Raw genomic sequence first — 15,383 nt, forward strand, 5'->3', positions numbered from 1 at the left:
GTAGACGTGCATAATATTAAGATTTGTATTTCCCCCCCTATATACGTTTTAGATTAACATTTTTTTTCCTTCCATGCACGTTATTAACTGTCTGAAACCTTACCCCAATTATCAGTCTTTAACAAACATGTGCAAATAGTCTTTTCGGGTCACTGAAACTTCGATGTAAATGTGCAGTTATCCACTGAATTATCTCATACCCATGCAATGTTCTGTATATGTGGACGTTTCTCAGAATCTTAGATTCTTGTCTGCTAAAAATGATTTTACTTGTGGGGATTTTGGAAGTTAAGAAAATGTCCTCAGCCTGGGATGGATAAAGCCCTTTTCTATTTTGTTCAAAGATATAATGCAGAAACTGTTAAGATTGCATCAGCATTGCAGAAACCTGATAAAGGAGAAACATCCCCTCCATTTTACTTCAGACTTGTTTCTGCTTTTAATAAAGCTTTTTTTTTTTTTAATAAACTGAGCATACAGTAGATATAGGTTTCGGTCTCTATACAACCCCATGAATGCCATCTGTTGATATTTCTACATTCTTTATAAAGACATCGTTTTATAAACACAAATCTAGTTTTAACCCATTAAAACAGAATTCCAGTGTTTAGCAATATTACTTCTGCATGCACGTCTGTTCATAAGCTACTAATTTAACTCTGGTATAATGTAGCCAGGTAACCTTTAAAATATCCCTTAAATGCTGTATTCACAAGGGTACTATATTTCAGTGTTTCTCAGTCTTGTTCTGCCATGTTTTAGATAGTTTTCAACTATTTTGACAGCTGATTACCAGGTTTGTGTTTTAGATTAGACAATTATTTGAATTATAAACATTTCAATAGCAGAACACACCTAAAGGCTGCAGGACTGTGTATCCAGAGGACCAACATATATATATATATATATATATATATATAAAAAACACAAAAAAACAATGGTGAAACCCTTAACATATTCTCATTCCTAAACATTCAACATATTCTTCAAATCTTTGATCTAAACAATCACTTTTTCTTCTTTTCTGAAAACAACCTTCAAACAACAGATAAGTGGAATCAATTTATTTGGACAAAACAGGATGTTGGAATAAACACGGTAGTTCACTATCTGAGCACACAGATAATGGTTCTCCATCTATACAATTAGAAGGTTGGGATCCAGGTCCGTCATGTTGACTCTTCACTCCTCTGCCTCCCTCCATGGTTTGGGCATCACTCTGTTGACTGGGGACAGATTCCACTCGATTCCTGTCTGAGTCAGTACCTGAACAATGATACAAATGTAAAGGTTACTAAAATAATGCAACAACCATATTGCATCAAAAGTTTGAAAAATGATTTTCATCTTTTACTTTAAGTTCTTTATGTTTTTAGTCCTACTATTTCACTCATTTTAGTCAAAGTCAAATTTGAGCACATTGAAGGCGTTTGTCTAGGACCGTTCTTGAATGTGCCAGTTAAAGTTTGGGCCCTCTGTTGATGTCCAACGAAGGACAAAATATATGCAGTCAGTTTATATGAATTCTTGGAGCTTCATCTGTTTGCTCTAAAAACAATAGGAGTTTACACACGTTTATAAGAAGAAGAAAAAAATGAACCAATCTCCTGAAGCATGTCAGTATGAGCATTCATCTGGCTCCCAGAAAGTCAAAAACCTGACAGTGAAAAGGTTTGACTCAAGTCATGCAGGTTTTACTTGCATTCAATGCACAAATACAATCACTGATTTTTCTAAAACATTTATTTAGAAAATAGAACATTGACAAAAACTCTGTAAACTAGTGTTTTTTCCACACATATCCAGACCTCATAATTGCTGAAAGGAAAATTTGGTCCTTTAAGGAACCATGACATGCCAGAAAGCAAGCTTTGGCTGCCCTCTAGTGGTTATGATTAACAACCGAGGTTGTGTTGAGCAGATGACGTTGGTGTGGTCACGTATACACTAGAAAACATGACATGTTCATCAGCGTATAAAAAAAAAAAAACTATCATTAAAGACCGCATACATTCTCTTCACTTTGAGAATGTATTATTGTTAAAGGGTAATTGTCACTCTTAATATTTTGTAAGGAGGAAAAATATGCTGATTCACACCATCATTTAATTGTCCTTTGGAATAGAAAAAGGTAATTGAATTTGAAGTTGAAATACAGAAGTCGTCTGAACATTTTCTGTAGGTTTCTTCAAAAAGAACAATATGGATAGAAAATTCTACTATTTGTAGCAATGTAGGTATTCATTTTAAATATTTTCTCTTTTGGAAATGGCAATCAAAGCAGAGAAAAGCTCAACATTCACAGTATTGAGAAGATCATCATTAACTATTAAATAAAAACTGCTTCTAGTGCTTTAAAATGCATTTTTCGGTAAAAATACTGAATCCTCAGAGAAAACCTAATTGCATTTTTTTACAAACAGACTGCATTAAAACTATTTTTTTTCTGTGACCTTCTTCCAGCTTTCCTAATCTCTTTCTCCTGACAGTTTACATACACTTAAGATGATTATCAACATTAACTGTTCCTAGTTCTGAATCAGTTTTATTTGCCAAGTTTGTTCACAAAGTTACAAGGATACTTTAAAAAAACAAAACAAACATCTGTACTGATAATGAATGCAGAGGGTTGTGGCTTACATATCCCCACACCACGCTGCAGAAGACTGTCCCGCTGACCAGCACACCCATGCCGTACTTGGAGTGGAAGTTCTGAGTGGCGGTGGATCCGTGCCTCACCTGCCGAACAGCCTGGCCTGAATAAAACAGCAGCACAACAAGAAGCCCTGATGATAATCTTGTCTCTCATAAAAAAAAAGTAAATAAACTGTTTAAGGAAAATAGAAGTATAGGCCTAATAGACACTTTGTATACAAAAAAGGATGAGATTGAAATATATATTCCTAAGCAAACAACAGTTTAAGTATTTACCAGACAAATAATCTTCAGATTCTTAATTCTACCCAAGTTTAAGGGTTTTTTGTGGAAAATCATATTTCCAGTGTAAATAGCACCCATGTTGGTCACCAATAAGACATTTGGGGATGCAGCTTTGGATTTATGATAAAAATAATTTGGATTTTTTTTTTTTTTATCTGAAAATTTATTCAGAGCACTAAATGTCCAGAGAACTGATTTCTTTTACAAAACAGCCATTTGTGACAGAAAGTCTATTACACTAGTTACTTCAACAATAAAACTTAATATAAAATGACCCCTACAAATATTTCATACATTTATAAATTCCCTTCAAATATTAGATTATACAGTATATGTAGAAGTTTCTTTTAGAGAAGTTAAACCAAGCCAGATCTTTCACAAGCCCAGTGACGTTTCATTGACATGTTAACCGGACAAATTATATAAAATTATCTGGATAGAGGTCAAATAAGACTACAATTAATAAAAAAAATGAGACGCATGGGTGACATAGCAACTGCAAATAAAAGAATAAATCATAGCAAGATTTAAAAACTGATTTAAATAGCTAGAAAAGAGGCGTTTTTGGTTTTAATGAGTGTCATACTAATGTTTTCCACCCTCAAAAATGTAAAGTTTGCATTTCTTGGAAACAATTTTTCATATAAAAAGTAGAATGCAGAGTATTGTATCAAACCACTTCTGAAATCAAATATTATTATAACAACATTGTACTTTAAATTATAATACAAAAGACACAAAAAACATCTAAAGACTACGACCTTTTCTGTCCTTATTCGGCCCCCCAGTATCAACAATACTTGTGTATTACCATACAAGCTTGACACTCTTAAATTAGCTGTAATCAATCACGATTACACGAAGTTAACACGCATAGTAAACCATACGATGTTTACCAATGTAAGATGTGTAGTTGAACTACGGGAAACCCCGGCGTTTGTCTATATAGATGATTCAGGTTATTAAGAAACATAAAACACACATGATGCATGAATGATTTTTTGGAACATGCTAACATTAGCTAGCTAACAGCAGGCATGCCCATGGCGGTCAAACAACCCAAAAAGCGTGTCACTCCCTCCTGCTCACTGATAATAAACCGGTCCCTGGTTTAAAAACACAAACAGGACAAAATCACAAAGAAAAGCGGTCTCCTTACCACCGATGTTAGCGACAGCTTTTGCAAACCGGTACATGTTGTCTGGCCTGGCGTCTTCAGATACCCTTGAAAAAGCCCAATATGGCCGCCTGAAGAAGGAAAATATACCGGAAGCTGTGGCGTTCAAGTGACGTAGTTAAAATAGGTTTACGAGTCCTATCATTGTACAGTCTCCCAGTTAGTGAATTGTGTATTACATATCCTCTCTATGGCACATCTATAAACAAAACAAACCCAAACAATCACAATTACACTCCGTAATATAAAAGAGAGTTTCAGTATTTTCAAAACATTTCCGTTTGCGCTTGTAACTTCAATGCAGCACGACCGAGACCTTTGTTATACGCATGCGTAGAGAACGAACCGTTAAAATTGAGAGCCCTTACAGAGCGTGAGCGCTACTCCTAGAGGGAATACAAGCGTAATGTGTACATTCACACTACCTGAGAACAATATTTCAACAACAAGCCCTTGTAACACTATTTAGGTGGGATTAAATACGCACTGACTCCCTTTTTTCACGACCGTGTCAGGATGGCCGAGTGGTCTAAGGCGCCAGACTCAAGGACCTACTCCTTCCGTAGTAACGGGTCTTCTGGTCTCCGAATGGAGGCGTGGGTTCGAATCCCACTTCTGACACATTACTTTTTTGGCAATGATGTTCGAACTTACCTGTGAAACGAGGAGAAAACTACTTCCATGGGTTGCTGAAGCATTCTGTTCAGTCTTTCAGTTTTAATAATTGTCAACTAAGAACATCCCATAGTTGCAGTGACATTTTATAGCGACCTAACCTTTTGAAATTGTCCCGTCATCATCATAAGCATCAATATATCTCATTGGGATTTTATTTTGCAGGCACAAAGGAAAAAAATATATTACACTATTTATTTTTTTTGAGTATCAGCCAACCTATACTTTACTGCATTGCCTCACATACCTTCTGGTTCACTCCACACGGTTTTCATGTATTCAGTGGTTTTTATATCACATCAGTTGTGACAGTGATGGAATGACTCTTTATATACACTGACAGCATGGTCCTGGTGTCTCTGTGCTGATCCAGAATCAGCACAGGATTAATTTAGGCCATGGTGAATAACTTTTTGGTGCCTAACACTTCAGACATTGTGTTGTGATCCAGCAAAGTATTGACACAAAGGGTCTGAATACAAATACCCGGTGCCTTTTTAAGATACTTCAAACTAAATTAAAATCACATACCCTTTTTCATTTACTTCACAATTATGCGTATCATGTTGGTCTATATTACAAAATCCCAATGAAATCCAATCAAGTTTGTGTTTGTAACATGCCAACATGGAAAAGCGGCATAAATACTGCTCAACAATACTTGTACAATCTTTGATGCGACATTTGACTTTTAATGACAAAGCCTCATCACTTTGTTAGAATATTTTTTGCCTTTTAAAAACTGCTCAACAAAAAGCAACATATTTTATTTACTTTGAACAAAAACTGATCATACTTAGGCTTCTACAGCAGAAAATTCAAATGAAGGCATCCAGATGCTCTTTTTGTACTTTTCTTTATTAAATCAAAATATCATTCAAAGATTATGACAGTGTGACCTAAGTATTGTTTACATACACATTCAAAAATATTCCTTCATTTCATAGCAAATTAAAAGGCATGAAGAAAAATGAGCGAAACAGCTGTCTTAAGTCTGAAAAATACACCTCAGGTTTACGCTTTACATGTTGCTGCTTTAGCTTATAGATGTTGCGGTCTAATCGAGGAAGCTTGTCTTTAATGATGTCGGTAAATAGGGGAGTTAATTCATAGTTTCATGTTGCTTAGCTGGAGATAAAAACAGCAGACCTGGCTGGTTGTAGATCCGTTTGAGGCCATGTCAAGATCCTAATTTTAGTGTTAAACAAACAAACAAAACAAAAAAAACCTCAGCAGAGCAGTCAGGTAAAATGAGTTTAATCTTTAGAGTTCGGTAATTAAAACAGTAGTTCTGTTATTAGAAATCCTGAAAATTAAAGGATTTAATTTTATCAGGACGTACGACCCGTTTAGTGCTAAACGTTAAAAAGAAACCAAGGGTTTGCATTTGAACATGTTTCACATTATAAAAGACATTGTGGAGTAAACAGCAGCAAATCCTGATATATTAGAGCCTTGAAGAAAAGAGCCGCTTATGATACTCTCTGAATGAACAGCTTCAGTTCAGATAGTGCAGCAATTAGAACATATACAACAACCAAAAAAAAAAAAAAATCCAGATTATCACTGTATTAAAAACCTGTAATTTGAGTTATTTATTACACGGTTTAATTGTGGAAACGTATTTACAGACTCTCTTTAAAAGGCTCCAATCAGAAATCTAGACTGCAAACTGGAATGATCCAAACAGCCTCTTAAAGCTTCTTATTGTGAATAATTCTGCTTAGTTTGTCTGAGATAGATAAAAACACATGGGTTTGAGCAGACTGTGCGTTTTATTTCCCCAGAATCCTAAAGGACATTCAAACTTTGAGAGGTGTTTGACTAGATTGATTCCCCTGCACATCATCATACAGCCAGTCAATCTGAGCACGTCCGCAGCTTTGATACATTTCAGGAACAGGCGACAAGGATCGACGTTTACTCCTCCGTCCCTCTGAACTACACAACTCAACTTCAGACTGCACGACATTTAACCGCTAATGCCCTCAAGAAAAATACACAAAGAATAAATTTCAATTCTGTGATTGGTCCAAAAGTTGCAGGATGTGTGGCGAAAAATGGAAAAGCCCCCGACAAGCGGACTGGAGGCGTCTCAGATTACAGACGGTAAGGCATCTCTCGCTGCTCCCTCCGTGTCACTTTGTCCTTTACTCTGTCTTCTTGTCTTTTCCCTCCTCGTCGTCGGTGTATTCAGTCGGTTCCTCTCCTGGTTTCAGAAGCTTGCCGATGTAGTCGTACTTAACTGCAACACAGAATGATGGAGAAATAAATCCCAGCCTCCATGTTTCACTTATTTAGGCGTCAGGAACGTTTTACTCTTCCAACAGTCTCATCAGTAATCATCAAGACGTTGCTGTTGTTTTATTCACAGCACGGGTCTGCAACCTGCGGCTCTTTGGACCTTCCACATCGCTCTTAATAACTCTGGCTAAAGATTATAAAGTACCAGGAGTTTTAAAGAAAAAAATACAAGTAACAAATGGAGGTTTTGGCTGTTTCTTTATGGATTAATTGACATTAAATTCCCACAGCAGAATTACAAAAAGAAGCAGCAACTGTCCTTCTGATCTGATTTTCTTGTCAATAGAAGAACCATATCCATCCTCTTTTTTTTTTCTTCATTTTAATATAAGTAGAGATCCTTTAAAACTTACAATATACTTAATTAAGAAATATCAAAAATTAGAAGTTGCCTTTTTCCCAAAAAGGTCATGTAATATTTGTGGCTCTAAACACATTTTATTTAGCCAGGCTGAGGGATTGCTAAAAGCCATTGGCTCAAAGCAGCCAGCTGGGCTTCCCTGAAACGGACAACCTTTCAGCAACTGGCATTAAACAATGAACTAAAGTTGCTGTCTAGTTTAGACTGAACTGGACTGTTTACCATTGGATCCGGATGAGAGTCCACGGCTGGACGATGTGGGGAAGTAATGGACCGATCCTTGTTGGGTCAAGCATTACAGTAGGTCTTTTGCTAATTTGAAGAGCATTCTTTCAAAAAGATAAACCATTTTAAATGTGATCTTCAGGGCCTTTGCACTCGGTCACAAAGATTAATCAGTTCCCTTTTCTTTGGAATCTCCTTCAAAGTTATTCCCAAAGAGTGTTTTTGGCACTTTAATGTGAACTCTTCCCATAGAAAAAAGAAAAATACAGCAAAGCAAAATGGAGAGAGGAGAACCGTTTTAACTGCAGGTCTCCATTTTTGGCTGGAAGTCTAGATTTTAATGAAATATGCCTACTTGTCTGTGATATTTAAACATTTTAAGACATAAACTTAAGAACCAACCAGGGTTAGGCTTTTCTCAGGTTGGTACTTTAACATTTTAGGATGTATAAAGTTAAAAAACTGAGCTGCATAGAGCAAATTGGTATTTAAAAAAAAATGAGTAGAACATGAATACGGGTTTTCTTTGTTGCAGAGACAACTTAGGAATCTATTATTTTTAGTGAACCAATGGTACAGAGAGTGCAAATATGTGCAGTAAGAAAAAAAATGCTTGTATTGAATTTAGACAATTTCAACAAATGCTCAGTTCTAAAAAAAAAAACTATCTCTGGCCAACACCAGAAAATGATCACACTCTGGGCCTGAACTGAAGGTCACCAAGGAAAAAGCCGTCTGGATACACAGAAAAATACATATATGGCACCGTGTATCTGAACCAACCCGTGAACTGAGACTCCCACTCAGACAAGCTCTCCTGCTGCATGGAGTTCAGGTCCGACAGGTCGTCGTATTCGTCCTTCAGGGCCTCCTTGTCCAGGCAGAAGGTGGCCAAACCTCTGGATGCGTCTCGGCCTGCAAACACCCCGTACGGCCCCTCTGCACGACAACAAAGAAGAGCGTGAGATGAGATGGGGGCAAAAAAAAAGGGAAAACGGTTGCAGTTTTATTTTATTTTGATGCCAATATTTTCAAGGAATGCTAAACCGATTTGTGATCCAGCTGAGTTGAGGTGATCCAGCTGTTTCGCGTTAAATATTTATAAAACTTTGATTTCCTGGTATGTCGAAAGGGCAAAAAAAAAACAGTTAACCCCTCGGAAAAGGCTCAGAAGGCTTTGGCTCAATTTCCAGGATACAAACAGGAAAGACCAGGAGCCTCAAAACAGGTAAAACATGCGAGAGTTTTTATCTCGTGGGAAAAAAAAACTCAGAAAAACTCAGACCGTAGCTCCATACTGACTTTAAACGGATCAGTTTGGTTAGAACATTGACATTAACGGTTAGCCTATTGTCTGGGAGAGATCCTGCTTCCTGTTATGGAAAGACCGTCTTTATATAAAAGAAAACTTTTATTTAAAATTATTAATTTGTTAAATTAATATAAATTTAACAAAATGGCCGCTTATCAATTAATCTTTAGTGGATCAATAAGTTAAGAGTCGCCAATCCACTTTTCTGTTTTTTTTTACTTCCGATCCCGGTACCAGACTTTGGGAGCTCTTTTTGTTTTAATTTTATTCTCATCATATTGTTGATTTTTTTTTAAACAGGCTGTTATAAACTCTTTCTACCGGCAAATATGTGTATGAATGTAAGCATGTATCCCAAAATACAACTTGTGATAAGTGTAAACTAACAAAAGAAGTCAGAATAAAATCCTATCCTGCAAACAAATGCCACTGTGCGGGTTTCAAATTGACTATATTTATGAAATCCCAGAGAGATTTCCATAAAGGGTAAACTTCCCTACTGTTCAAGACTTTAACCTAACTTTATTTTAATCACTTCTGATTTTATTTTTTTATTCTACTTTAGTTTTGTCTTTTTTACCCTCTTAATTATAGCAATTTGAGAGATATGTAAACCACATGTAAAGTGGATTACAGAAAACGTATTATAATAATAATCATCATTTCACACTCCACTTTCCAAAGAGAGATTTAAAGGGCTGCTTGATCTGCACAAATACAGTATATTACATAATAATGTTACAAAATATTATTTTTAAAAAGTGCAATGAGGGGGTTAAGCGTTAAGCCGTCACTTTATTTTGTATAATGACTCCAGAGGTGATTTCTGCTGCCTGCTACTTAAAGTCACATGATACTTGCGTCTACTCACGTCTCTGGACGTCCACCTGACATGTTTGCACAAACTAGTTGAATTTTTCTCGGCACAATTAGATGTTTTAGAAATGAAGCACAGCAGCGGCTGCCTGGTGGAGACTAGAAGCCACCAGGCGCTAAACTAGCTCATTAAACTTAATAGTATACATCCCCTGTTTTTTTTTAATAGCAGAAAGTGTGTGTAATGTATGAATTTATCACAAGAAATGTAGGAAATTGCTTGACAATGAAGTCCGCGGACAGCTTTGTGCTGGCTAAAACATCTCGGTTCTCCGCAGTGGGGGCTTCTTCGCTTGTTTGTAACATATTTCCACACAGTGGGCATGTTGTGATTAAAAGTTGACTAGCCACAGCGCTAGGCTCCACGCGTCTCTGCTAGCTGGCTGCTAACTGTGGAATGGATTTCTTGACCGGAAGCAGATCTCATCGTGAGAGCCAGAGGAACTCGGCTTCGTTCAGGAAATCCTGTCCACAGTTAGCAGTCAGCTAGCAGAGCAGCCAACGGAGACTCTGGAGACTTTCCAGCAGAAAACATTAAAGCACAAGTGCAGCTTATGGATTAGAAATGTCTGATCCATAAAAAACTTTGGTACCGCATCCCGGTGCCAATACTGGATCGGATCGACCCCATCTCCATCTATCGGCAAGACCAGTACACTTTAGATTTACTCATTAATCGATAATTTGCATCTCTAAAAGGAACCAGATACTGGATTTTAATCGGCCTCATCCCTAATTTTAGGAAGACAGCGGCATGTTCCATAGTTGATCACACATGGGTGTGATTGGTATTAAAGCTAGGGCTGGAAATCGATTCAAATTTCGAGAATTGATTCCAATTCTCAAGATTTATAATTGATTCTTTTCAATTCGATCTCAAATTGGATTGCTGGTATTACCATTTTTTAGCTGTTACCTAAATTTCATGACTGTGTAGTTATGCAACATTTTGATACTAGCATCATATTAACAATCAACAGCAAGTTAATAAATGTAACGGTAGCTAATGGCGGCTCTACGGACCAAAGTAGAGGTCTACGGACCTCTACGGACTTGAATGAAAACCCAAACAGACCCAGGGTAGAAAACAGAGACACCAGAGATATCTACAGCTGCTATTTCTATTCAATTCAAAAATACTTTATTAAAACCAGAAGGGAAAATAAAATTGGACACCATCCTGGTGCATTATTAAAAATATGACATTAAAATTTCACATCTCGGGCTGGAGCGTGAAGGCTCCTGTGATGGATGCTGCATCCAAGCCTCCGACCACTAGGTGGAGCTTGGCGCTTTGTTTTGTTTTAGTCCTGCTGAGGTCTCAGAGCAGAAGAAGAACTAATAAACTAACACGGTTGTTAAGTTAAAGTCGGCTCTTAGTATGCTTTACTGAAGGAGGTTATGGGACCAGACATAGACCTTATGTGACATCCAAGCATTTTATAAATCACTGTAACATGATTTGGCTAAATCATTTCCAATCAAAGAGCAGCAGCCATTTGATTAATAAAAAAAACAACAACGCACATTTTAGGACCATGGGTGATTTCATTAGTGACCATAAGCAAAACTCACTGATTCCCTGCTAGAATTGGGAATTAAAGTCCAGGATTTCCAGACTTTAGAAGTTGCTGCGTCAAACATTGTATGACAGCCAGCTATCCAGTTGGTCAGAGGTTACAAACGGTAGAGGTCACAGTGTGAGATAAGATAAAACTGAAGGTGCATCTGTACTGAATTCAAATATGCGCCAGTGGAACCTGGCAAAAATCTATTTAAATAAGCATCTAATTCATTTATGAATTAAAGGAAAGTTTTCTTATATGAAAATTTGTATTAATTTTATGTTTTTAATCATACGTACCACCTTGATATACGCGTTCAACATCACAACACTTACTCTACGCACTCTAAAATAATCTAAACTATTTCCAGGTGTCACACTGACACTGACTATAAATGACCATCAGTCATTTAAAGCTTATTTTTTGATCAGGATAGTCTGGGGGAACAAGACATTTTGAAGTGTAAAGAATAATGTCAACTAGCAGGACCTTTTGTGTTTCTGCCTGAAACTTTTAAGTTGAGTAAACTAAATAATGTCCAAAAGAGCATCAGTTTACATGACAGTAAAATAAATTGTGTTTACAAGTTGGGGGCGGGGTAGTGACAGATTAAAAGAAAAAATAAATACAAATTACTACTATTCTGTTGTATATAGACAAAATATAATATGGTACACCATTAAGTAAAGAAATGTGGCTCCTATAGTGTATGCGGCTTTGTACACACATTGGAGAATCTAAGCAAAACCAAAACAATAAATTCAACGTATTAATTCAACTTATTAATACACAAAATGATAACAAACGACAAATAATTAAAATAAATAGAAACTAAACAATAACTGACGATTTGGTGTAAATTAATGTTAATGCTTGTATTGCAATAACTAACTTTTAGCACTGCGGCTGTCCATGTTTTGTTTTTTTTCGGAAGGAGAACTCAGCTTGTTTATAGACGATCTCTGGTTTAAAGACTGCCACAGTCCCTCTGCTGGAAAAAAAATCTACTTCAACTAAAAAAAAAAAAAAAAAAAGGCTAAAAAAAAAAGGGTGTGACGCCACATTCCAGCTGCAAAACTATAACAACTGAAACAAAAAACAGAGCGCTTTTTTAATTGCTGGTGAACTTATTCGGTTGCTAAAAACTCCGTGAACAGCTAACGGACACTTCGCGTTTTTTTGTTGTTTTTATAAAGCAGCGGCCGTTAAATGGTTACCTGGTCCGTAGAACTTCTTGCCTCTGGTCACATCGAATACTTTCCCGTTAACGGCCATTAGAATCCGCGGACACTGCAACCCGTCGTAAGGCTTTAAGTCTGCCAGCGTGAAATCCCTCTTTTTCATTTTGGGCAATGGCTCCTCCATCTCGCCCGGCGGCTGCGGCCTGTCCCCGCGGAAGATCTTGTACAACAAGAACAAGCAGAGGCTTAGCAGGGTGAGATTCAGCGGGGAAGTGAAAATTTCCTGAAAAAGTCCTCCTGAAGTTACTTCACTGCTTAGCTGTTCAGCCATGTTGGCGTCTCTCTCCCCGTCTCACTGGTGTGGTTGTGGGTGTATCAGTTGGGTGAAGTTGGTGAAAATGGACCAATCACCGCTCGTCACTGGCCCCACCTGTTCGTGCTCTAGTCCAATCAAATTAAGAGTGGATTTTATCCATTGGGATAGAAGAAGGACACCCTCGTATGCCCTCATTCCCGTTAAAAGGGCTTGCTACGAGCAGGCTAACTACGTTAATGCGTCCGCCATATTGTGGGTGGCAAGCGCGCTCTGATGAAAAATTAAATGCTAGGCTCTGTGGATTTAGATCTACATTTTTATGCAATATCAGGTATAGCATATCATACTTATGCTACTCTATGTATGTATGTACACTGGAGTGTTGTTAGTGCTGATCTCAGCGTTTGTAACCATACCAGCTTTATTTATAGAGCACTTTTAACACCCGTAGGATCAAAGTGCTGCACACAAAGTAAATACACAGCAGTCACATGATTAAACAAATGATAAAACCAATGACCTGAATAAATAAGACAGCCCTATTCTAAAATATTCTATTAACAAAGTAAAATGGAAAGAATTAGTCTATAAAATTAGTAGTAAAACTAACTGAAAAAGTATCAATTATGCTCACAATGGGATGGAAAATGACTTTAGAAAAATTTATCCAGTTCCAAACGCACATGGAAGTTAATACGTAATCACTTTTTAATTCTTTTTGAGGTATAAGTGGAACATTACCTTTTAACTTACATAAAAGGTAATGTCCCACATATGTGCAATAAAGAGTTTTGTTCAGAGCTTGTTTCTTACAAAATACATTTGAGTAAATTTGTTTCATAACTGTATTTATGAGTAAATAAAAATACAATTCAAACAAGAAAATTGCACAGTGTACAAGACATATCTTGAGTGGGGAGAAGATACAAATATATACAAGTCTATGAATAGAAAAAATAAGCTTGTTAATGTAGTAATATAAACTATTTAGCTTTGAATGCAAGTGATGAAATTTGTTACTTTCAATTAAACTCAAGAAGTTTGTAATGCTTTCTTTTACTTTGTTAATGTAATGTTTTCTTTTCCTATGTAATATTTTCCTCTAATTTATTTCTGTTCACGTAAAGCACTTTGAAGTGTCTTGTTACTGAAAAGTGCTATAATAAACTTGCCTTGCCTTACGTCAGAACATTTAAGATAATGTTTTGGGTAATAGAAAGTGTAAGCTTGAGCAAAAGGCTGGGAAAAAATACAAATACATATTTAGACATGTTTTCTGATAGTTTATGATTAGTTTCTGATGTTTAGATTGAGGAGAAATAAGTTTTAAAATCATTCAAAAAACAATTAAAAAGGTTTGGCTCCTTATTATTAACACCATTATATTTTGAGGAAATAAACAGCGATACATTTTATTTTGTGAATTGAAGCTGTGTCCTTAGAAGGACGCATTTTAAAGCCAGTGACGTCACGACGATGCGCGGAGGATGTCCCATTTGGGGGAGGATGCTTAAAATGCAGCCTTCGAATGCGTCCTCCTTTTCATCCTCAGTGGCCTCACCTGCCATAAGATTTCCCGAGGTGCTTTGCGCGCTTTTTTAGTGATAGTGAAAGTAGTGATTTAAGTCAGTTATTTACAGGGTTTGTACACATTTAACTATTCAATTCAAATTACTAAAGTTACAAACATAAGCTTATATCAAGTCTTACAAATAAATATAAAATTTTATATTTAAACATCTGTTTAAACGTCAATCTGCTGACAAGCGCTTGTTTAATAACTGGTATGATCATTAGCAGGCCCCTGGGTGAAAATAATAGCAGGTAAATGTTACCTCTCCACTGCGCTCTCCCAGCCTGAGAAAAATTAGTCGCCGGTTTTGCTGCCGCCGAAGCCGTCTAAACCGACTCTCCTCCTTCAATAACAAGTGAATTAAAAAAATTAAATAAAATTTCCATATCCATTTTTTTGTCGTGTGTGTGTGTGTGTGTGTGTGTGTGTGTGTTATGAATATAAGGATCAATTTGTTAAATCTAAACATTGTGGTCTTCATATTTCATAAAACCGTGTCACATGTGAACCTTTAGGAACAGACTTTTTGGGGGAGTATTAAAGAAGTAAAATGAATAATATGAGAAATAAAAGTCCTAGGTCAATAAAGTAAAAAAAAAAAAAAAAAACACAAAAGTGATAATGTTATGAGAAAAACGTCATATTATGAGAATTAAGAGGGAACATTTCCAGAATAGTCACAGTTTGCAGAATTATTTCACTCCTGGAGTAATAGGGCCAGGTTAGATTATTTTAAATATTTTTATTCTTTAGGAGAATAAATTCAGGAGAATGAAGCTAAAGGGATACGAAAATAAACTTGTAATATTACAAAAACAAAAATACTACAAATACAAAGTATATTCAGAGATTAAAGTCTCTCTGATACTGTTTAAGTG

The 15,383-nt window shown here is 36.4% G+C and overlaps 2 protein-coding genes and 1 non-coding gene across 4 annotated transcripts; 1 reads left to right on the forward strand and 2 right to left on the reverse strand.

Moving 5' to 3' along the window:
* Positions 1-1,049: 1,049 nt before the first annotated feature.
* LOC118564520 (cytochrome c oxidase subunit 7B, mitochondrial) lies at positions 1,050-4,236 on the reverse strand. Its single transcript, XM_036142836.1, has 3 exons — positions 4,100-4,236; positions 2,641-2,756; positions 1,050-1,266 (listed from the first exon to the last, which is right to left on the reverse strand). Exons 1-3 carry the CDS (start codon positions 4,134-4,136, stop codon positions 1,183-1,185), a joined length of 237 nt encoding a protein of 78 aa, XP_035998729.1. The 5' UTR covers positions 4,137-4,236; the 3' UTR covers positions 1,050-1,182.
* Positions 4,237-4,627: 391 nt separating this feature from the next.
* Positions 4,628-4,738, forward strand: trnal-caa. Its single transcript has 2 exons — positions 4,628-4,665; positions 4,693-4,738. It is a non-coding gene; the product is annotated as a tRNA-Leu (tRNA).
* Positions 4,739-5,631: 893 nt separating this feature from the next.
* On the reverse strand, positions 5,632-14,905 carry pgrmc1 (progesterone receptor membrane component 1). Of its 2 annotated transcripts, XM_036142838.1 has the most exons (5): positions 14,768-14,905; positions 12,924-13,057; positions 12,653-12,836; positions 8,466-8,621; positions 5,632-7,037 (listed from the first exon to the last, which is right to left on the reverse strand). In XM_036142838.1, the coding sequence occupies exons 2-5, from the start codon at positions 12,945-12,947 to the stop codon at positions 6,943-6,945; spliced, it is 459 nt and encodes a 152-aa protein (XP_035998731.1). In that variant the 5' UTR covers positions 12,948-13,057; positions 14,768-14,905; the 3' UTR covers positions 5,632-6,942. The 2 variants fall into 2 exon arrangements, with proteins under 2 accessions (XP_035998731.1, XP_035998730.1); XM_036142837.1 differs by having other exon boundaries at positions 12,653-13,057.
* Between the last annotated feature and the right edge of the window lie 478 nt (positions 14,906-15,383).

This window comes from Fundulus heteroclitus, chromosome 11, assembly GCF_011125445.2.
Source record: "Fundulus heteroclitus isolate FHET01 chromosome 11, MU-UCD_Fhet_4.1, whole genome shotgun sequence".
NCBI lineage: Eukaryota > Metazoa > Chordata > Actinopteri > Cyprinodontiformes > Fundulidae > Fundulus > Fundulus heteroclitus.

Excerpts from the sequence above, each read along its gene's own strand:
- LOC118564520 (XM_036142836.1), bottom strand. The coding sequence starts at position 4,136 with ATGTACCGGTTTGCAAAAGCTGTCGCTAACATCGGTG. Across the intron at positions 2,757-4,099 it reads AGCTGTCGCTAACATCGGTG|GCCAGGCTGTTCGGCAGGTG; the intron begins GTAAGGAGACCG and ends TGTTTTATTCAG. Across the intron at positions 1,267-2,640 it reads GCAGCGTGGTGTGGGGATAT|GTACTGACTCAGACAGGAAT; the intron begins GTAAGCCACAAC and ends ATCATTGTTCAG.
- pgrmc1 (XM_036142837.1), bottom strand. The coding sequence starts at position 12,947 with ATGGCTGAACAGCTAAGCAGTGAAGTAACTTCAGGAGGACTTTTTCAG. Across the intron at positions 8,622-12,652 it reads CAAGAAGTTCTACGGACCAG|AGGGGCCGTACGGGGTGTTT; the intron begins GTAACCATTTAA and ends GTTGTCGTGCAG. Across the intron at positions 7,038-8,465 it reads GTGGGAGTCTCAGTTCACGG|TTAAGTACGACTACATCGGC; the intron begins GTTGGTTCAGAT and ends TCTGTGTTGCAG.